This window comes from Phalaenopsis equestris, unplaced genomic scaffold (genome assembly GCF_001263595.1).
Source record: "Phalaenopsis equestris unplaced genomic scaffold, ASM126359v1 Scaffold000202, whole genome shotgun sequence".
Lineage (NCBI taxonomy): Eukaryota > Viridiplantae > Streptophyta > Magnoliopsida > Asparagales > Orchidaceae > Phalaenopsis > Phalaenopsis equestris.
This window is the reverse complement of record NW_018164644.1, coordinates 3,094,261-3,119,391: the sequence shown is the minus strand read 5'-3', so window position 1 is coordinate 3,119,391 and position 25,131 is coordinate 3,094,261. Positions and strand designations below refer to the sequence as shown.

Below are 25,131 nucleotides of genomic sequence, written 5' to 3'. Positions count from 1 at the left end.
ATATATATATATATATATATTTATATTTATATTTATATTTAAAAAAAAGCAAATATAGAATATCAGACACTAATAAGTGAGAAAATGAAAAACTTCAGCGGCTTCTTTATATAAATGGCATACTCTGGTTTTCTCACAAAATTAAAAAAATTAAAAACTAGTTACAACCTCTGATTGCAGAGCATTGGTTTGGCTCCAAAACGTCGATCAAAACAAAAGGGTTTTATCTAGTCTTCAACAAAATGCTTAATGTCTCCTCACCAAATTAAAAAAAATAATAATAATAATAAGAATACTTTAATGTTGTGATTTACCTTTCAAGGAATGCAACATGCCTTAAAGACATAATAAAAGCATGTTTACTTGACTAGTTATAATAACGTGTTGATGCCAATGGAGTAGAAAATGCATCCATGTGAGACAAACATGCAACTCTAAAGGAAAAGTCACAACCTGCTTCGAAGTTGCTTCTGCTGATCCCATTGAGTTCTCAATTCTTTGTTTCTGGAAATGTTCCTGAATGCACAAATTATGACATTACGAGCTTTTTCCATAACAATTTCTAATATTTGACTAGATAATATGAGAGATTGGCAGATCCAATACGGTATGACGTATTGAAGACATGTTGAAAATGAGAATTCAATTAAAGGTTAAGTAGTCTAAGGAACTTTGGCATAACAAGTCATCAAAATAGTTGTAAAAAATTTTAAATATGCATGTCATTAGTAGACGCATGACATGGAGGAGGAAACTTAACAAGATTTATTTAGTAGTTGTTTAGTTTGTTGTGAAGAGGGTTTTGCATTGCAGATTCAACGGTTAAAAATTTTAGGTGCTTGGTTTGAGGAAAAGAAAGTCTAAAATTATAATTAATTTTAAATACAGCATTTAATTTGTATTCAATGTATTTCTGATTCCATTTCAAAAATTGTGGTAGATACAGATACAACATTGACTACTGCAACAGCTAAAGCCAATGCCATTGCCGGCCCCACACACACGGCACAACTGCCGGTTGTTGACCACCACCACCGATTGCTAGCTGCTGCAGCCCACCTGCCCACAACGGCTGCTAGCCAATATTGGCGCATGTCGACCAAGGATTTTAAATGACATTTTTAGTGTACTCACCCAAACATATTATAAATTCATTCTCAAGTGGTGTATATATCCGAACAACAATATTTAATTTTCAATACACTATTAACTTTTCACTACATTTCTTTTATTTTACATAGAATTCCTTTTTCGGAAAAACAAATAGCGCCTCTGTAAACTAGAAAATATTTGTCCATCATTGCATGTCTACAATGCAGTACAGCAGTTTGTAGCAGTAACTGAAACATATTTGGATGTGTAATGGAGGCTAAAATAACATGGATTGCTTTTTAGTTCCTAAATTTTGTATATATCCTACTAAAATTGCTCTTAGAATTGTATAAATTATGCACCAATGATTAAATAAAAACTTGACAAATTCTATTAAATTCTTGTCAATTATGATATGACATTTAAAATCAAAAGCTCCTACAAACCAAACAAATGCTTAGAAGGATTTAATCTAGAAAAAAAAACAAATATACATTAATAAGCATGAATGCTTGAATATACATATTAATAGACAGGGCAACCTTATCGTAATAGTTAAGAAGTTAATATATCCTGCACTTATGAATTTAACTTTTCTGCCATAAACAATAGTGCATGAAAGAGTTATGCTCATGAAGAATATATGGTCCAGTGGTTAACTATGCTTATGTCTTCTATATACAATAGCAAACATAAGAGTTATGCCCCATTGTGTACACCGAAAGATGTATTAGGATTATGAAAAGTTACAGGTACAAGAACTCTCGAGATGGAATGTATGGTTAATTAAAGGCAAGATATGACAGTCTACACTATCACCCGTGATGACGCTACTTAAATATCAAGATCATGATACAATATTTGCATGAGATGACAATGTCATGCAAAATGTATGACTACTTCATAGGTATGTTTATACAGGATAAATTGATCTTTATAATTTTAAAAAAGGAATATATAAATAAATAAAGTGACCTTGATACATTATTATAGATGCCAAATTGAAGGAGAAGATTCTAAAAAGTTAAAAAAAAAGATGAAAAATAATTCATCGCATATTAAGGTGGGTACATTTCTTTCTAAATTACCGTGTTAATTTTGCTTTCACTAAATTAAGTGCATTAATTGATATTGACATAAGCACTTAGTACACATTTATTTCTGATTTATCTATACTATTTTAATTATTCAGCATAGTAAAATAAATACTATGAAACTAGTATGAAACTTAAATTATGTATATCATTCAATTTTTATTATTTTTCTTCAAGACCCCAGCATCTGTTTGGGGCAATTGTAGTTTAATAATAAACTGCGGTGTAGCAGCCACAGGAAGTTACTGCGCATAAGCTCTTGCGGATAAAATGATTATCTGTTTGTTTTTTGCAGTTTGAAAATAGTTGTGCTGCAGCTGTTTCTGGACAAATGATCAGTCTGTCTCTGTATAGTAATGTTATTTGCAACAAAACACCACATACTTGAGAACACATATTCAGTGTAGAGCATTATAAAACAAAAATAAACACCCCACTAAATAGTGGGTAGCATGACTACCAAAATTAAGAAAGTTACTATTAAAATAACAATTAATAATATGATAACATTATTTTTAAAATGTAAAGAGCGTATGTCACGAGATAAGCTGTCCTCCAGGGATACTCTCCATGTCAGATCACTCTCCGCGGCAGCATCTTTCAGCCCATCTGCCCACCAATAATAGTCACACTTTTCTGTGATTCTCCGTGGGCACATGTAAAATTGTCTCCCGTAGCTACTAAGCTGATGCGAAGTGAGAAGGGAACATTGAAGTCCACAGTAGCAGTGCAATCCTTTGAAGGTACAAAAAAATCCTCGAGCTCGTCCTTCCTGAAGGCTTAAAAACACATACTTAGACATAACACTAGAAAAAAATTAATAACAAAAGTAATTAGTTAAAGTTTTACGTAACTGCCAGGTTTCAGAGAACTCGGTATCTAAACCAACAAATTTGTCACTACAATAAGACAATAGACCTAATAAAAAAAGGGTTCTTAGTTGTCCTTAACCAACGTAATATCAAGCTCGTCAGTGTCACATATGCATATCACCAAAAAAGACCATTGAGAAGAACTTAAAAAACAATAGCACCAATACAATAAACAATGAATGTTTTCAACATATGAAATTCATTAGGTCAAACGTCTCATCCTATACTTCCATACATGCCATCCAAAATAACCCATTAGGTCAAACAACTCATCCTATACATCTAAAACCCAAAAAAGAAAAAAAGAAAAAAAAAATAAAAGGAAAAAAAAAAATATACAACTTGCATAAAAAACAACTGCAGTAAATATCAAATGCATGAGGAACAAAATTATACACGAACTGTATAAAATACCGATACAATAAACAATGAATGTTTTTAACAACCATTATAATTAACAGAAATAAATATTAACATTTATTCAAACTATCACATCCGTAATTCAATCCCTCAACTCTGTCATCTCGCTCGCACCTTCTCCATCTTGAGTGCAGGTATTGAAAACATCATTTTTGGCCTGTGACAAAGACTGTCTAAGCCGATACTCAGATGCCCCAACAGGGATATGTGCATGATCCTAGTCCGCCCTATGAAAGTCAAAGTCCTTGCGGGAAGGATGCCGTTGAATATAATTATGGAGAGTTGCAGCGACAATCACAATCTGCGTCTGTTTGGGAAAGGAGCAAGTTGACATATCCTGAAGTATAACTCATTTTTTCTTCCAAACACAAAAAAATACTCTCAATGACACCGCGTAAGAAGTGTTTTTTGTTGAATATTTCTTTCTTGCATCTAGTGTTATTGCTGGCTAGCTTAAAGTCATGTATGCGGTATCTCGTATCAGAGTTTCAGATAACCTCGCTGCAATAAATATCCAACATCGACCAAAGAATATTTGTCTAGTGTGAATAGAATGTTTAGTGTTGAAGTAAAAAAAAAGCGACCAGCGTAGTCTCATGCAAACCTGTGGGTGGATGTGAGAAGTTGTATTTTCTACTCCGTATTGTAGATTTAAAAATTCAATCGTCAAGTGCACAACCCTCCCAACCGACTATGATAAAAGTGAAACAAATGTTGTAGTCGCATACAACCATGACAATCTGTGTCAGTGACCCATAACAGCCGATAAATGCGATATTCTCATTGCTTGGAACACATGCATCAAAGTGAGTTCTAATGATTACTCCAGCACAGTTGTAAAAATATAACGAAGGGCTCCGTAATTACTATATTTAGATGAAAATTGAATATACAAAATAGAAGGAATTAACTGAAAGTGTGACATATACTGCAGATCGTGTGAAATCTATATGGATGTCTGTTTGAATGTAAGATCTATTGACTTTATGAATTGTGATGAAAAACTGACAAGTGTATTCAACCCTACTGAGAAGTATCTGCAAATTATCTCAGAAGTGTGTTGAAATCGTTCCATAGCTCCTCATATTAACTCATTCTGCGAATATATGTAGAGGGTTATTGCTAACAACTCTCTTGAAGTCGTTTTAGAAGAGCCACGAAGTCCAAGATTTCTGTGAATTTACTTCAACAGATCAGTGAATACCGTCTGTGTCATGCGAAACATATTGCTAAATCTCGTTTAATGACCCGCAAGAAGCTCCCTAATCCATTTGTTTCCAATATAAGAGGATGTCATACAAGCGGAACGTTATATGTACGAGTTAAAATACTCGTACAACCAACACATCGCACCTACAACTCTCCTTCTGTATCTTTCTCTATTAGCATCTATGTATTTCGATGTCGAAGTAGCTAACACATAAACATCAATAAATTAACTACAATCATATAATGTTATGAATAAAACCGACATCAAAATAACATTACTAAAAGTAAAATAGAAAACAAAACAAAACAAAAAAAACTCGGGTATAGTGACATCTCCAAAGCAATATAAATGTTAAAAACAGCATCAAAAACCATAAGCATCTAGTGAAAAATGTCAAAAACAACATGTTCAAAGTACATAAACAAATAACAAATATGAAATGTTCACACAAGAATATAGTAAAAAAAGTGTCCCTCAAGCGTCACTATTTCCATGAAAATAACATAAGTAATCCACTCTACGATCAACGACCACATCATGAACCTTCAAGCAACTTTATAGAGAACAAATACAACAAGTTCTCGTAAATTTCTGGAGTTGCCTCCAGAATTCATATACCTGCTGCACAGATATTGCATGTGGTTGGTAAGGGTTATAGGTGCATGAAGCCACCAACTGTGATATTTGACTTCTAATGAAAGCAGTTCCTTTTTTTCTCTTCTTAACCTAGGGCCGTTTTGATCAGCTAATGCATTCGACCTTATTGTGGTTCGGGCTGAGGCCTTCATTAGAATCCCTTGTTCGATCAGATGCCAAATTTGCAGAGGTGCCACAAACCCTTGCCTCACTGGGGGCACATACATTGTTGCCCTTGGCCACGACACTACCAAACATACAATTTAACTTCTTTTCCAGCTCAAGACCGATGTCACTGCATTTAATTTTTTTAGGAGTTAGCACCACTTATAAATTTAATTGACAAATTGATGGACTTGAATTTTTTTTTAATAAACAAAAAGCAGTGGGCGTTTCAAAAAATGCTCGCCATCAGTCTCTTTGTCCACCACTCATCAAAAACATCAATTGTTTGCTTTATTAGATCCCAACACAAGCCCGTGGTTCATCGCTTCAAGTTCTTTCAGATTTTTCAATCATTTTTCGACTGATCCCCAGTTATTTTTCAATTGCATCCTATAGTATTCCCTGCCTAAACGTTCCTTAAAATTTTTTAAAATATTTGAAATAGGTTGTCAGAATAACTACACCATTGCCCCTCCACACACACAACAGTACTACAAAAACATTCACACACACAACACATCTACAACACAACAACCTCTACACACCAACAACTCCACACACCAACACACTAACCAACATATAGACAACCACACAATCACCACCTCCAAAAACATCCACCATCACCAACACATCCACAAACACACGGATACCCAATCACCACCTACAAGCACTTTTCACCACCTCCACATCCACATCCACGTAACCAACCACCCTTCACCACAACATCCAAGTCCTTACACAAACACATCCACCCCTACATCCATCACATAAGCAACATAAGCCAACATCAATCAAATGCACATAATCCACAATTATTAACCGAAAGACACCCCTTTGCACGTGATTACAAGCCATTGAACGTGCATTCAAAACCAACACCGATTACACAAATCAAGAACTTAAAAGAGCAAGCATAAAATCGAAATCCAAAATCAACCAAAAACCAACACCCATTTCCAAGTCATCGCACGTGGGATTCCAAAAAATCCCAAAATCCAAAATCAACCGAAAGTCAATTAACAATAAGCAATTGCTAAATCAAAAACCACAAAATTTTTTAGCACAATAAACATTAACCTACAAAAAGGGGAACCACTTCACAGAGGAAACCGCCAAATTCTCGGGCATAAAGCCTTTTGCAAAATCAAAAGCCACAGAATAGTTAGGGTACAAATTACCTAGCACGAAGAAGAAACACTGCAAAGAGGAACCACCGCAAAGAAGAAACCACGAAAATCTCGACCATATTTGCATTTCCAAAAATGAAAACAATATCATAGCTAAGGTAACGATTACCCAACAAGAAGAGGTACCACCACACAGATAAACCACAACACCACCACACAGATAAATCACCACACAAAGAGACCACAACACAGGGGAGTCACGACACGAAGAGGAACCACCACACTCACAAAGAGCCGCAGAGTAGATAAAGAAGGAGAAGAAAACTCACCAAGAGAGGCAAACTTATCCGTGAGAATCGCGCGCGAGAGAGAGAGAGGATAGTTTAGAGCAAGTATCGAGAGAGAGAGAGAGAGGATCACGGAAGAGGAGTGCACCGCCAGGGCAAGACACACGAAGAACAAATTGCGGTGAGGAGAGAGGTAGCCCCGTCAACGATATACAAAGGAATGCGGGCCGTAGGGACGAACCTACGACCGCATTTCCTTCGAATTGTTGTAAAAAACTGCCACGTTGGAGCATCCAAACAGCACCGATTGACGTTTCTTAGCCGCGCCGCAGCGCTGCCGCTACCCCAAATGGAGCCTTAGTGGGATAAAGGCTTGTTGTTGTCGTTGTTGTATTCATTGTTTATTATTAAGGTAGGGTATTTTACAATATAAAAATATTTTGAATGAAATGAAATATGGAACATGCTTATAAGTGTAAGTTGAACGATAAAGTTCACTCCCCTATAATACTAGCTAAGAAAAGCTAGAGTACCTATGTGCATAAACTTAAAATGATATTGATATTAAAGTACCTTAAATGACATATTTTTTAATAATGCTTATATGAGAGATGCAACCTTAAAAAATACACTAAATAATACTCATATGATAGATGCAATATATAAAATGATAAATATATGATATTGATCTTACTGTACAGTATAATATATTAAATTCTTTATTTTTAAATATTAAAATTATTAAATTATTAAATGATTTTACACAGATTTATCAAATTGTACTATCATACATTGTATGTTCTTAACTCTTTCATGTTCCATAATTTTAGAGGTATGAATATCAATTGAGTTATTGATAATTCAATAATTTAAACTAAGTTTTTTTTGGGAAAAAATCAACAAATATATGCAAACAAGATAATGATATTTATATTTACAACTATTTTTTAAAATTAATTTAAAATCTATTTGTTCTTGATTCTTTTGATTTATTGAATAATTATTTTTATTAGTTAGTGACAGTAATTAAAATTTAAAATTTTTGTTCAACCCTTTGTTATTGCTTTGGCAATTTTAAGACCATGATTGGGTTGTGACAGAATATATAATCTTATGAATTAACGTAGAAATAGAAAGGAAAAAAGGGTAGGTGTATGAGCAAATAGAAAAATTTCATGCAGTACATGACGTGGGGGGCTCGACTCGATCATGGTAGGAAGGGAGAAGAGCAGGAAGATATCTTTAGGATTACAAGAAGTGAATCAAAGGGAAGGGACCAATATCAGTGATTAGCGAGTACATGCAGCATAAAAGATTCTTATACAGTGGACTGTGAGATTTCACGTGAATGACATTACATAACAATAATTAATATTGAAAGCGAGTGAGTGAAGCACATTGGCACATGCATATACAAATGATAAGAGTACACATAGAGTAGTGTTAGCAAACAGGAACTGTTAATCCAAAAGCGACAAGTGAGAGTTTATGTGAAGTAACGTTAAGATGAGCATGACGTGGAGGCACTAGCACTGATGAGGGTTGAGAGTGAAGGCAGTTATGGATGGGGTGCAGGGCCATGCGCTAAAATAGTTAAGATTTATGATTACAGCAGTGAGATGGAGCAACTACTGTGTGGGTGTGCCAACGACATAGGAAGGACGCGAGGGAATGGAAGAAGCAAATATAACTAACACATGAGATAGAAGTGGACACAAGCGAACTTAATGAAGCGAAGGGGATGTGCAATGAGGTTTCCCGGTTGGCACAAAACCTAGAATATCATGACGGATGTTACATGAAAATTTGTGAGAGTAGAAAAAGATGCTGCAGTAGATATTTACAATGATTAAGGCCCCGTTACTTAACAAGGCTTTGATAACAACTAGACTAGTTCTTGTTCACAAAAACAAATATACGAGAGACAAAGAAAAATGAGAGTAATTAGAAAGAAATATATAAAGCATATATGAAAAAAACATCCGTAGCTCATTATTTCATTCAAGAAATCTCAATCAACAAAGAATCTCTGATACAAGATTAGAACCCTTCCATAGAATGGGTGATACGAGCGCCAAAACAATGCTCGGTTCAGGGCGCTAAAACAATGCATGGTTTGGGGTGTCGAACGACGTAACCTGGCGCTAAAAAACACCCGGTTACAAGAGCTAAACAACACCCGGTTACGGGTGCTAAACAACGCCCCGATTACGAGCGCTAAAACAACACTCTGTTCGGGCAGTAGCGCAATCCAGCTTAGGGCATCACAAATCTGCTGTTCCAGGGAGTGCTTTCTGAATTTCTCTAAACTTCTTACTCTCTTCCTTTGTGTAGAAGCTTCCCTCGTCCGGAGGGAGCCTATAAATAGTTGTCCTAGGTATGTAGAGAGTCAGTTCAGATTATAGTGTCTTTAGATCTCCTGTATGGAATACATTTCCCTTTCGTGGGTTGTATCCAAGAAGATGGTGGTGCTCCAACTGTATCATTCTCCGAGATGATGATTGTATCCTTCCCTTTTAACTTCCCCAAACCTTCTCCTCCCAACTCCTCAGCCACCGAACTCTTCCTCCATCACCCCAGCACTGTGCCGCCCTCTATCCTACAGACTATTACTGTTGCCAACATTCCTAACCCCGTTTGAGCTCCTCCCATCCACCCCACTACCGCTGTCGACCACCAAAAATCCTTCCCACTTTCTGTCCCTACGGTTCCACACCTTGCCCTCGCTGCCACCAGCCCTGCTAGCTATCCCGACCCACCTCGCCAACCTCCACCACCCATTGAAATACATTTAGAAGTGTTTTCTTGTGTCGTTTGGTGTTTGGGCTGTTATTTTTGTTTGAATCATGCTGTAATCTTATTTTAATATTTAATGAAAGTTTATTTTTTGAGTTTCTACTATTTTCCCTACTAGCAATGATTGTAACGCCCAATTTTGTGAAAGCAAGCGAAAAAATTAGCAATTTTGATATATACCCCAATTTTCGCACTCCCTGAAATTCGACTTAGTTAGTTTTATAAAAAAGGTTTTACGAACATAGCACTTGAAACTATAAAATTTATATATTACACACCCAAAAATTATTATTTACATAAAAAACACTTAAAATATTAGAATAAAAAAATAACACCTCTATGAATGATGTAATCATTGTTTTGCTTCTGAACTCGCAACAGAGGCATATCTCGTCACTCCCCTTCTTTGGGTTGAGGGAGATCACAATTAGAAAGAAAAAAAATCTTAATAAAGATTTATGTCTTATGTTGCACTGTTTCTTTGCTTTCTGCGAGCACATGCATCGGCTTCTAGTCAACATCAACTAACTTGAGGAATTTCTAGAACATGTGCTCCAACTCCACAACCTTCTTCCACATATCGAGATACAAATCTCCAACATAAGAGGATAGCGAGGAAGAGCAGAGAAAAAAGTGACTAAACCGCACTTAGACAAAACGCCACAAGTAAAATGAGAGGCTAAGGAATTTAGGTGTCGACTGCCCGCCGTTACCAATGTTGATGGGGATAGGTTGATTGGAGAATAAAGTGTAAATACTAGAAATTGTGTTTTAAAATGGCATTGCATGTGATTCTTGCCAGATTTGTTAAGACATTAGTCTCCTGTTTTTTTTCCTCCCTCACAACTCCGGCAATTCGATCATTCCGCCTGGGTGTGTCGGTGGCGAAGACATTGATGGGCGAGATTCTCCAGATTTCGAAAGATTCATTATCCATATTAACAGAAATTCTTTATAAGTACATATGTAAATTTTATAGGTTTTGGTGCTATGTAACTCTGTATGTTGAATCGATCTATTTGAAGTATAATACTGTCAATCAATTTTTAATAATTGGGGAGATATAAATTTTTGAAAAATATGTTTAATTAAATATTTATCACCTTAAATCTAAATCCTTGTACAGTAGCCGCCGATTTTCATCGTACTTATGTGAGCATGCAGTGGTCTGATAAATCAAATAGATAGAAAATAATGAAACTAAGCTAAAAGGGATGCATTCTTTCATTTCCCCTCCTCCACATTCATTTATGCGGGTTTAAAGGGTCCTACGACCCAATTACTGTAGCAGAGGGACGGATAGCAAGTCCGAAAGCCAAAGCTCACTACTGGTTGTTCCATGGAATGAAAAACAAAAAAAAATCTCAACTTTCACAATATTTTGAACATTCATTTTCTTCTCTATGATCTTTTTGTTAGGGTTTCCACACTTCGGGGGCATCTCTGCATTCCCGTTTCCTGTAAAAGGAGGTAAAAGTGTAACCAAAATCTTCAAATTTTATTTTTGGCCTCTTGGTAGTGTTGTTCACAGAAATCAACGAAGAGCAAGGGAAAAAAGGAAGGATTGAGAGTAAGAAAATGTTTAGGAAAGGATACTTATGCGAGGAAGTTTATTTGAGGTAAGGCGTGAAAAATATGTTATGATTTGGGTTAAGTGAAAACATAAGCTAAAATTTTATGATTTCCAAAAGGGAATATGAATTATAGGTTATTTATAGTAGGCATCGAGATTGAAGCGGGCTGCAGGGAGCTCATCGTAGGGTTGCCCCGTCGATTCAGGTGAAACTATCATGTGCTAAATTAAAAATAATAACTTTTGCTAGGATTTTAATATGATTTCTTGTGATGTATGAATGAATTTAAAATTTTCTAATATCTTTGAATACTTGCAAATGTACATAAATGCCAGGTTGAATTGACACTGACGATAATTATGATTTTCTTATTTATTGACACGTGAGCATGTTTATGAAATATTCGCTTGCAAGTAGGTATTCATTTAATGTTGATTATGCATAAGATTATGATTTGCTTATGATTATTTATTACAGGAATTATGATTACATAAATTTAACAAAAGTTCCAATAGACATGGCATTACATGAATGCCTGCAAGTACGGATGGTAGAGAATGAGGAGATTCCCGACTCACGATATTCAAACGTGATGAAATTTGGGAACCATTGGGTTCAGACAGAGATAAAAAGTCGGGAATCATTGATATCATGAGAGTTATTGATAAATGTTACGTTGAAAGGGGCTCAACACTTATCAATAATTAATTAGTCTTCTAGCCATCAAGAAAACAGTCATAACCTATAGAACTACAAGTGACATTCCTATAATTAGAATGATTGAGTATAAAATTTTTATGGATATGCCTATGAATGCACATTAATAAACGAGATACATGTTTTATACATCTACGATTTACCACATTTCATAATTTTCTTCAAATGTTTTACTCGATCAAAGCATGTGATATGTTTTCCCGTCACACATATGAGCCATGATTTTCATGCACGTTCCTTCTTTTTTTGTTTATGAAATATTAATTTAGTCTTGATTATTTCGTTAAGCTTTATAGCTCACTCTATGTTGTTGATTTTCAGGAAGGAATAAGGAGCACCAAAATGAGTAGTCATGTGTGATATATACAATTTTTATATTACATAGTTTTGAAGGTTATATAGACTTTTGGGTATATATTTTTATTATTGTGGATTTAGCACTTTTGTATATATGTTTTAAGGATATAATTTTTCACGCTTCCAAGTATATGTGAATATGAATGAATTATAAATTAAAATGTATCATGTGCGTTCGCAGTGATTTAGTTAGTCTGATTCGTTACCCAAAGGTGTTGATTATAGAAGTCAAGACGAATGTTGGCGAGAATTTAATTTGACGGAATTGTTCGCCCTTGTTGCACCACGGTTGACCCTAAAGCGAGGGTCAGTTGAGGTTTGACAATGGGTTTGATAACATTCCTAAAATGTATTAAACTTCCAAGGAAATAAATGTTTAATGTTTTCTTAATATGTAAAGTAATATGACAACCATGCCTTTCTTGCATCATATATGGCAGTCTGACATTACATTTCCTCAATTATATAAGCAGAAATTGCATAATTACACGTACTTCACATTCTTATTTGCAATGCCTTAAATAGAGGGCCTAAAAGAAAGTAAGAGGTACATGAATACGTAAATATACAAGATACCCTAAAACTAATGAATTCTAACCATCACGGGCCAATCACTGGGAAGCTATTTTTAAGCATAAGGTCGTAGTTTAGAATTTTCAAATCGTGCTAAAAAACATAGCAAATGATGATTTTTATTTACTAGATCCAGGTAAATGCCAAATATTGTCAACAGCTGACCTGCTTTTCTCGCATCAAATGAGAACGCCTGTAAGTAGGGATCTGCTCCCACCTCAAAACCTAAACAATGCAAATGCTCATCCACTGATATTAGGTAAGATAAAAAAAAAATATTTTCTTGAGATTCAGAAATATCTTACATATTGTGCATACTGGAAAGCTTTATCACTACCTAAACAGGATTTTAAAGCACGCAAGGTATCCTGCATTAACAAATTCCAACGGTCAAAACAAAAATGGATTTAGTCAACAAATCATTAAATAAAATTGAAACTAAACACTGTAAATGACAATTTCTGTGCAGTCACTAAGATGTTCAGCCTTTATCTATGGAAAAATGAGTACTTCAAACTTGGCAGACTTGAAGTAACCCTATAGTTTAAAATATTTAAGGGAGATTTAGACATGAATATAATTTTATATTCATCTCACTAGGATTTTACATTGCAAATAAAACCCTTTCATAGAACTGAAATAAGAAATGCATACTTTTCATCCTTAGTATGTTTAGGAGTACTATCCACTTTCGCTTTTAATCTTCAAATTTCAAAAATGAAAAACCAGGTGGTGTTCAGCATTGATCAGAATAGTGAATAAGGCAACATAGTGCAAAGTTTCATATGTAGCCATAGTGGACAGCACATGATAAGGCACACATAATGTTAAACATGCAGAGTATTAGAAATTAAAAATAAACATACGGCTAAATATGAAAGATTACTACAGTGAATGACAAACCATTATGATAATGAAAATAACTAATGCGATGCTTCGGTTCAAGTTCAGCGCTTCAAAAAATAAATAAAATTGATGATATAAATAAGAAAAAAATTTAGTGAACTGCTTGAAAGCAATATTTCAAAGTGAACAGATAATTTGATAAGCACATATTCAAATTCAAATAGGTGTATGAATTCTAATAATCATTTAAACATCTAATTCTTTAACACCATAAAATCATTAGAAATTTTGATATCTAATATTTCAAGTATTACTCAATCCTAATTTAGAGAAAATGATACCAAATTCCATTGTTTAATAAACAAAAAGACAGATAAGAAAAAGAAATTTCTATATAAGTTTGCAAGTAAATTAATAAAATAAAATAGGGGAGGTCCAAAGCTTTTGTGTTCATCTAGTTTAATTCATAAAATAAAATAAAATGATGCCCTAATAACTAACCGAAATAAAATTAAATTAATAAATATGCATAAAATTAAACTTAATTTCAAGTTTTTATAAAAGTAGCATGTATTATGCATGCCATTTTAACCCCTCGCACCACATCATGCAAATTGTATCAAAGGTGGGCAATGCAATACCGCGTGCACCATTTGACACTACTAACATGTATGATTTCACTTCTTCCTTTATGGCAAAGGATAGAAGGCCACTAATGCTAAGCTTGATCCTATACTAATAATGTTATTTTCAAGTTCTCTTAAGGATTTCTACTTTATGCAGTAATGATGTCTTTATACTTTATGCCATTTCTTTATGCTGATTTTTTTAAGGGCATTTCTTTATACTGTAGTACCATTTTTATTCAATTTATTAAAATTTAATGCATATCTATGGGATATCTATTTGCAAGTTTAACATTCATATATATTTAAAATATAATGCAAACACAACGATAGAAATAACTTTATAGTGTTTAATTGATTATAAAATAAATTCAGAAGCTTACATTTTCTTGGTGTTTGGATGACTTCTGTAAATCAAAATTTTTTCCCTTTTTTTTAAGGGAAGGGATGCTGGCAAGGGGCGGGGCGGGTTGGAAATGCTGAAGGAGATTTTAGTGCATGATAATGGGATAACGATGATGGAAATAGAGGAAGAAATCAGCAATTAGGTGGGTTGCGCATGTAAGGATCATGTAAGGATCATGGGTCGTTGAGCAGTGATTACAAGTCAAGTTAGGTTGCCACATAGTCATGCCATGTTGTGCAAATCAGTGACATCACAAAGCAACGTGAAGGTCACCATCAGGTAAAATAATTGTAAGGCCGCACAAGCAGTAATTTTTAATTCATTGATTGAGGCAAATCTCAAATATGTTGAACATAAAGCAAGCAGTGTACTCCAAACTCCTAAGAAAATTAGTTTACAGTTGTTTCCCTACCAAACAAAAACCTAAGTTTCCACAACCCCTTGTATTTAGTTTACACTACTAATGCTTTCCAGCAAATAGACCCTAGAAATCTTTCTTATTCCTATTTTCAACAAAAATTATGAAATAAAATTCCCTACAATATTTCAAAATTAATATAAAGATATTATTTAAAAAACATTTGCTTGAGTTTATCACATAGTTATAGCATCTTGTGTTATGTAAGAATTTTTTTTTTTATGAAATTTTTTTCAGGAAAAAATAACATTAATATTGATGCGTGAAAATACTGGAAAGATGAGCTGAGAAACAACTATATCAGAGAGACAGTGAAAATAGTATCAATTTACATTAAGCAAATTGAAACATATTGCACGTGTAAAAAATGAAATAGAAATTTGCCAATAATGCCTTTGAAGCTACTCAACCTTTTTTAATAAATGTCTATTTCAAATGAATGTATCTAGATATTAATGGTGAAGTGAGAAATTAATATAAAGAAATATATAAAATGAACATAAGATAATTAAGTTTAAATTGTCACTATAGGTTCACCTAAGGTCTAGTTTCTTTTGAGGAACATACAATCAACTACAGGTTGTACATGTGGGTAAATATGTTATTATTTTACAATAATTATATTTATTTATGAAAGCAATTAGACATTTTTACAATTACCAACATGTCTTTTAAAAAATAAAATTTATGTTTTTTTAAAAGTTAAGTTCATGAAACATGCATATGAAGTCATCCCAAGATAGTACGGTTGAGAGATGCAATATCTCCTTGCAAAAAATGAAAATGAAAAAAAAAAAAAAGAATGCACACCTTTTAAGTGCGTTTGGAAAAGAAAAACATATATATTTTTTTAAATAAACGTTTAAAAGGTGACTCCCAGTAACAAAAGTTGCAACAAAAATAAATAAAATAATTTTTTTTTTAACTTTTTTCACTAATCATAATATTTTTACTGCTTACAATTTTTTATAATTTTTTTAAATGAGAACTATTATAAGTTAGAAATAATTTATACACTGAGTCGTTTAACCCACGCCTCCAGTTGCTAATATTTTACAAGAGAATCAAATAAAAAATAAATGAATCCTATAGAATATGTATACAGATGTCGAAGTGCTCACATTGATAGATGTTAAGTTTTAATGCTTATTTCCCGTCAGTTCTAAAAATTAGACATCTTTATGGACGGTTGTAAATTAAAATTTTTGCAATAGAATGACTTTTTTGTGTTTTGTGTTTTCGATCATTTTATTTATAAAATAAAACTGTTAAGTAGTTTTCTCCATCTTACCTACAATTCCCTTCATGGTAATTTCAAGCTCCTAGGCTGAGTCAAGACAATGCATGTACATTTTCTTCTCTTAACCCTTTGGAATGAAATGAATGATAGATGTTTTTGTAACAAGAAAAAGAAAAAAAAATCACATGGTTCAAAATCAACCTAAGTTATTTCTGTACTAAAAATGGGAAATCCTCTACTATCAATCAATATCTGAAAGAAAAGAACGACTCATTTGAGACCTCTAAAGTTATTTTTGTTTTATACTTAGTTTTGCACTCTTTCGTTTGTGCTATTATTGTTTGTGATTTTTGTAATTGCAATATTTACTGTCTCTATAGAGGATACATATTTTTGTAATTGTAATATTTACTTTCTCTATAGAGAGGACACACACAGCTTGTCCATTAAGAAAAAGGAAGATTGCTTCAAAAAATAAATGTTAAAAGAATACAAAGATAGCACGATTAACCAAATAACATGGATGTTAAGTTATACAGAAAGAATTTCAAAAAAAAATTTTTAACATCTCAAACAATAATCGATAGAAACAAAACGGACAAATAGAGAATGAGGATTCAGAGAGTCAACCATAATAGTAGGAAAAAAAACTAATTAAAATACTGAAAATTTAAGAAGAATTTGCTCATTATGATAACATTTTTAGGAGCCCATGATAAGCACATGTACAGCACCTTGTGCCTCTAATAATTTTAAACCTTAGCACTTTTGACGAAACATTTGTATTGGCAACTATGAATTCAAAAAATAAAAAATAAAAAAAACCTGATGTAGGCAAGAAATAGTCCAACATCATTCAGATAAATAAAAAATTGATAAGAGGAACCAAAGATAAAAAATAATTAGTTTATGTTTTTAGATTCTAAACTACTTAATTAAAGTCATGAACAATTCAACTTTTTCGTATGTTTGTCCCAATAAAGATGGACAATCCAAGACTACAAATAAGATATAATCACCATTGTTATTGTGCATAATTAATTGATTATATAAAATAAGTATGTAGCAATGGTCTAGCTTCTTCTAGTATATTCTGATGCCCATTTTCAAGTCATTTAAAAAACTTTAAAATGTAGTATTGACACACATAAACCTCTCCAAATCCTAAATTAGAAGACGCGCCATGAAGCCCAATGTATGCCTTCTATAATATATGCTTCATTTGATCGACGCAACATCTATATCCAAGAGAAGTACATCACATGACATTGCTTAAGTAGAAAATTAACTGACTATTTTGAGCATTTCCATGTAAACAACTAAAGCAGTGGAAGAATAAAACAAAAAACAAAAAGAATAATGTGAAAAGCAAGACCTTATGTTTGTATGTTTTATTCCTTAATCTTTCATCAATCACAAAGTTGACCTGTGCCAACAGATAAATATAGGTATAAGTAAATATAAAATCAATAAAATACACAGATAAATGTCAAGCGAACCGTAGCATTTTATATTTATACCCAAATAAGAAATTCGTAGTTTCATAAAACAATTATGACAGAAATTTTTAAATTTATTTTTGAAATCCTGCTTTTAAAGAACAAACAAAATTTTAGATAGCTCAAATTTTTAAATCAACAAAAGAAAGTAATAAAAACAAGCAGATGGCACATTTCTTTAAATTAGCTATACAAAAATAAATCTCAGAATTTAGATGGAAGTAGCCTGGAATGCCCTTCATATAAAAGTTACAAGAATGAAGAAGTAGCAACTTCAATGTGCATGCCTCGTCAAACCATCAGGCTAGAAACATGTAAATGATATCCAGATGAATTGCTATTAAATAACTAAAATAACACTAAAAATAAATTCCAAGTAATCACAAAGAATATAATGTGCTCAATTTTTCAGAATAATTCCTAAGAACTAAGAAAATGATTTATTCTAGCACTAAAATAAAATATTGGATGCACAAACCCTTTTACATGAAAAAGTGAAATCTCAGCTACCAGAAGTATCACTAGAAGTCCAATCTTAACATCATAAGAGCTTCCTAAAACACGGAACACTATGGATATAGTAGAAATAGAAAAACAAAGGGAGATATCGTTCTTTTGTTCCCCAAAACTTGCTCCCATTTCCTCACTATGGAGGAGATAGCGACCAAAAAATCAAGCAAAAGAAAAAGCCCTCTTCCTTGAGATATGAATGGAATAGAAAAGACTTAATAGTGCAAATATTAAAACAACCTGCTGGTTATTTTTTAAGAAAATTTGTAGTATTTTAGATTCCTCACATAATCATGTATATAAATGCCGAATCAAATGGGTGTGAGTTTTGTTGGATCTAGAACTAATCTTTACGTCCAATTCAAGTAAAAACTATCCATCATAAAACATTGAAATCCATTTCAACTTACATTTGATTCAAATGACAGTACTCTTCACCCAAACTCAATTTTAACTGAGTACAGTAGGTCTTTGATATATATGCAACTTGAGCATACCGCCAAGAAAAAAATTTATGAGCCGGAAAACAACTGGAGAATTGATAAAGTAAATTAAAAATTTGACAAAAGAATGGTGATTTGATGCCAAGGTAATGGATGTTGAGAGTTCATGCCAGATTAAAAAAATATCACAAAACATAACTGAAGACCCCAAGACAAGTTTTTCACGGGAAGTTACCCCCGATAGTTACAATTAAACTAGAATTGGTTTAAAATATGCTGTAGTGCTTGATTATTTTGCATAACTCAAGCGCTACAAGTGTGGGGTAAGGAATGAGACGTTTCATCATTAAAAAAGAGGAACGAAAACTCTTTCGAAATGAAATGACTTGTGAAAGAGCTGTGTGAAGGAGACAAGTAGAAAGGAGGTGACATCGTCAAACAAAGTCGGAGGTGCTAGTGTTGAACAATGACTCGTGCGAACGATTTGTGCGACAAGAAAAATTAGAGGGTGATTGGCGAATTCTCGAGCAGAAGTGACGACACAAAGCTTGGAGTGTGATTTATGTTATGCCCTAGATAGTGATTTCACGCATTGTAATGGACAATTGTGATCGAGGTTTTGATGTAGTGATTGGATTCTATGAAGGAGAAGGAAGGGAGGTACCATCGAAAGAGCAAATGGAGAAGTTGACAAAGTTGAGAAATGTCAAAGCGAACGATTGCTCGTGTGATCGAAGCTTGTGAAGGAGACGGAGACAGAGAAGGGAACAAAGACGAAGAGTTTTGTTGAACGCCCATCACACCAAATGGAGCAAGCAAGGAAATGATTTTCGTGGATTTCTTGTGTAAAGAAGGCTGAGGAAAAGGAAAAAAATATTACCTCTGGACTTCGACTCCGCACGAAGAGATGGAGTCCAATGAAAAAAAGTCAACGGAGCAATGGGGAACCACTGGCAAAAAATATTAAAAAAAATACTTTAGTGTGATCCGGCCCAAATCAATGGCCCCAACGCGGACAAAATTTAGAAGATACGCCCGAATCAAGCCCACTGAAATGCCAATCCAGACAAAAAACACATTTATGAAATATTTCGGCATTATGTTCTTCGGTTTCCGATTTTCGATGGTTTCGAGTGTTCTTCGTCGTTTCGTTTTCGGCGATTTCCCTTTCTCTTCGGCGGAAATAGCTAGGGTTTCCTGGATCGTTTCACTTCCTCTTCGGCACAACGCATGGTGGTTATAAGTTGGAGCATTGCGTCGATCGACAAACCCACGATTCTAAGATTCGGTTTTCCTTTCTTCTTACTAGCACATAACAATGGAAGGTCACAAGGGAACTAAAGAAGCTAGCGGTCTCCCAAATTTTTTGAGGTATTATGCTATATTGTTTATTATAGATAAAAAATGTTTTACTCATTGTTTTATGACTGTGTTATGGTTATAGTTGTCTGATGATCTTTGTTGTGTTATAATTGTGTTATTAATTTGTTATAGTTGTATTATTGTTGTGTTATGATTGTGTTATTGTTGTATTATGGTTTTATAGTTGTGTTATTGATGTATTATTGTGTTATAATTGTGGTGATATTATTGTGTTATGGTGTGTTATGATTGTATTACCGAAGTTTTATGGTTGTGTTATGATTGTGTTATCGTTGTGTTATTATGTGTTATTGTTGTGTTATTGTTGTATTATTCTGTGTTATTGTGGTGTTTCTTATGTTATTACCCTACTAACACTGCAATAACACCAATCACACATCTATAATATGCAATAATACAACAATAACATAACCATAACACAACCATAACACAATTGTAATACAATCATAAAACTTCATTAACACAACTATAAAACAACATAACACACCATAACACAACTATATCACATCAATAATACAGTAATAACTCAATTATAACACAATAATAACACAATAAGAATACAACATTAACATAACCATAACACATCGATAACACAAATTTTACAGAATCATAACACATCTATAATACAACTTAACACAACTTGAAGAGTGATGTCTATAAAATAATGCCCCATTTTACATTATTGTTGTTGTAGGTTTATGAACGCAAGGACTTTCAATTGTAGATGCATTTCTTATGCAGTGACCCGTTCACTTGATACTGTTAGACACGTCTCTGAGGAGATCATGAACATGTTAAGAGAAATAAATGTCATTCAGTTTTTTAATATGTCTCTTTATCCCCAAGATAATGTATTGACCCTACATATCTTAGAATTTTGAAATCATGAAAGGAGAGTGTTTGTAATGGATGGGAAAGTGGTTAAACTCCACCCTGTCCATGTTGCGCTGTTGTTAGACATGCCCAACAGAGGAGAAGCAGTTAGTTGGAGGAAAACACCCACATTTCGTGTAGATATGAGAGCAATAAAAGAAAATTTGACAAATTTTTAAGAAGTCTTCCACGCTTTTAGAGCAATTATTTATTAAATTTTTATTAACAAATTTATTTTTTCCTTCGAGCAATTTTGATGCGCTCGTAGGACTTTATTCATTTGAAGAGAACGCACAGACCTTCTCTTATAACTGGTTTGCTGTTATTTTTTATTTTATAATCGATCAATTGAATATTTTTGCGATCAAAATAAGATAGAATCAGCCACTTGGGCACATTAACATATTTGTTTTTATTTTAACTATAAGTTAATATTGTCAACATTAAAAAAATTTTCATTTGAATTTATATATATATATTTTTCTGATAGATTTGTTTGTGATATATCTAATCCGTACCTTTGATTTTTTAAGCACACATCTCTCTATACTCCAGTCGCACCCGAGGTTAGACTTCGAATGTTGAGGTGGTAAAAAATTCATGTGTAAACAGCATTACAAATTGATGAAAACTTTAAGAGGCTTGAGCATGCACATGTAAGTTATTTATTGCGTTAAAAGATTTTCTTAGTGTTAGGTTTTCACAAAGTTGTTTTACTGAATTTACTTTAGACATTATGATTTTCATTTTATGTTAATGACACCCGTGTAAACTTGAAGTAAGATGGCTACAGTTGTTGTCCAATCCAGAGCAGGGACCACCCAGCCCTGCAAGGCCTCTCCCACGTCGTCAAACTCCGGTCAAACCACCGTCACCCAAATCTCATGGTGTGAGTTCAATCATTTCAAGTTATGAATCCTAGAACCAACACATACAAAGAAAAGAAATAAATTTGAAGCAATAACCGAACTACTTAAAACTCAGGAACAAATAAATATAAGTAAACAAGAATCTATGATTACCATGAATTAACAAATGTCTAATGTTGAAAACTCATTGTCCACCCTAACAACAGTTTTAAAAAAAATAATCTTTAATGGCTCATAACATCGCTTGATCCTGATCGGTGAAAATTGTCATTGGATGTTTGTTACCCATTATTCAGATAAATGCTTTGAATAACCAAATGAACGACTCAATGGTCTCATCAGACGAAAGCCCACTCCAAAGAGGACGTTTTGCTAATGGTGGTTCCCCCTACAAAAGAAGCGCAACATAAATTATACTTATTAATCTATATCTTGTATAAAAAATTATTACTTCTCCAAAATAATCATAATCAAGCACGGATAACTCGTCGCTCCAAAAAAACTTGTGAGTCTACCACACTCATTTCTTTCAAAATCTCAGGTAAACATGGTATCCTCAGCTTGCCTCTCTATAAACAACTGTATTAGAGAATTGACATCTCCTTGTTCTATTCTTTCCATTCATTCTCTTTGAATAAAATTGAATGCATCTCTCTCCGTGAATTCTAAGTTCTCCACCCCCCAACCTCTGTAGCCATAAAGTTATATGCATCTATTGCTCTGATTCTTGATTCTGTCATTAATCTCAGCACATCTGCACTTGACTCGCTTATCTTATTACTGAAACGTAGAAGATGTTTGTCATCACTTTCGGCCAGAGGGTGGTTATGATTTTCAATGAATTTCTTCACTTTTATATTTCATTCTACATCACCAACATATTTAGCCATGGCTTGACACTCAGTCTTCGTGTCTACTTTTTTGAACTTCACCGTATTGAAGTTAGACTCCTTGTAGCCAACTTTTCCACAAATAAAATCTTTGGCTTTAATCTCCTTAGAGTTTGGCCAATAACTGTTATGGTTATTCATAACAGTAAATTTTACATGATGTGCATAAACACGATAGTTTTCATATTCTTCTTGATCATTGTAGACAACGGTGCAAAGAAACATTTCTGTGATTGGATCATTTCACATATTTCCAGACTGCACATTAGCACATCAATTTAAGGAAGATCAGATATAAAGTAAACACCACAATAACACCACGGAAACTTACACTAATAACACAATAACACATCGGTCACACCACAATCACATCACCATAACACCACCATAAAAACAATAATAGCACCGCAATTACAACACACTCACAATAACACCATAATAACACCATAATAACACCACAATAACACAGTAATAACACGATAATAATACAACAATAATCCAACAATAACACCACTAAAATAATACAATCTTGAAACCCTAAGCCATTACACAATAATAACATCCTAATAACACCACATAGAAAAATAACACCATAAAAACAAACCCTAACACTATACTAATCTTAAACACTAAACCAAAATAACAAACCTATACACCATCATAACACCACACTAACTATAAATTAAAAAACCTTCCAAAAACCAACTAGAATAGGACAATACATCAATACAAAACTCAAACCAAAATCAAACCAAACTAAACTCACATCCGATTGAAATTGGTTGACAGTATTTCCTGATTTCATCACCAATATTTCTTCGCCGCCAGAGAAATCCATCGCACCTACTCGGAACCTAGCACAAAGACAACCTAAAGCTACAAAATGTGCTTTTGCCGACAGTTGATCCAATTTTCAGGTTTTCTTTTCCTTCCCTAGGTACCCTAGGATCTAGCCTAAGGATTTCTCTATTTTGACTCTTCTAGAGGACTAGACCGGGATCTACACCACTTAAAAATTCGAGCTACTTCTTCGCTTTTTGAAGTTTCATATGAGCGATTTCAGATCCTCAACATTCAATTGAGTCGATTGAAAAACCGACATATTGAAGCTCAAATTGAGCTCCTATAGAAATTTAAAAGACATAAATGGACACCATGACGTGACCGACATTTGATTTGCTACCGCGAGCGATGTGTGACTTTCGTTGTCACTTATGCGAGGACCGGTCAAATTTTTTTTATTTTTATCCATTGAACGGCTCCGATCGGACCAAAATAATTTTATTTGTCGCAACGTGCACGAACTGAGTTTAATTTGGTGATCGTCAATGAATTTATCTTGATGACCCTGAATGACAAAACGGACCGCGCCGTCGCGTCCAGAACGTCCATTTTAGCTCGGAATGACACTCATTTTATTGGGGTGCGACGCACGAATGAGTTGCAAAAAATTTTATATTTTCTTTTAATAAAAAAAATATAATAATTTTTTTAATAAAAGGGTTTTAAAAAATCCCTAAACTTAATTCCCCTCACGTGCGCCTCCTCTTCTCCTCATGGGACCGAACCGTGCCCTAGCTCCCTTACTCCTCTCGGCCGTAGTAGCGAAGCACCCCTTTCCGGTTTCTCCGGTCACCTCCTTCCTCTCTGGTTGCGACTGGCCTTCGTCTCCGGTCATAACCATTGGCCATTTTCTTGTAACGGTTTTTCCAGCGCAATGAGTTCGGTAAACCTTTCGTTCTTGACTTTGGATGTTTTCTATGCCCTGAGCCTCTTGCCCTCTCGTTGGCTATAAATACCCCCGTGGGGGGAGAAATAGGGGTTGTGATTTTTGCTTCGAGAAAGGATCTCGGGCTGTTGTGTTTCGCGAATTGAGACTTCTTGTTTCTGAGTTTTCTTTTACAATCTCCTGGAAGTAAGAATCATTCCTTCTCTTCGCTTACTCTTAATTGAAGGATGAGATATATGCTTCAGCATGATTCTTCTTTTTTATGGAGCTTCCTCTCATTAATTTTGCCTCATTTCTCATGTATTACAGAAATTCTTCTATGCTTAACTTTGATCTATTAGGAAATGAGGTCTCCTCTTTTGGCTTACATTGTTAATGATTATTTAAAATCAAGCATAGTTTTATTTTCAAGAAAACTAGACCCATGGATATGGAATGCTTATTGGAGAAGATTAGTTTGTTCTTGAAATATTATTATT

The 25,131-nt window shown here is 33.9% G+C and overlaps 1 protein-coding gene across 2 annotated transcripts in view; it reads right to left on the bottom strand.

The window, feature by feature from the left end:
* The window catches only part of LOC110022777 (ATP-dependent DNA helicase SRS2-like protein At4g25120), a 109,379-nt gene that overhangs the window by 311 nt on the left and 83,937 nt on the right, over positions 1–25,131 (bottom strand). For both annotated transcript variants that reach the window (XM_020721879.1, XM_020721881.1), the window contains 4 exons: positions 17,832–17,882; positions 13,226–13,288; positions 13,086–13,145; positions 454–516 (listed from right to left, as the gene is read on the bottom strand). In XM_020721879.1, the coding sequence (XP_020577538.1) occupies positions 454–516; positions 13,086–13,145; positions 13,226–13,288; positions 17,832–17,882 (237 nt within the window). The remainder of the gene's footprint in view (positions 1–453; positions 517–13,085; positions 13,146–13,225; positions 13,289–17,831; positions 17,883–25,131) is intronic.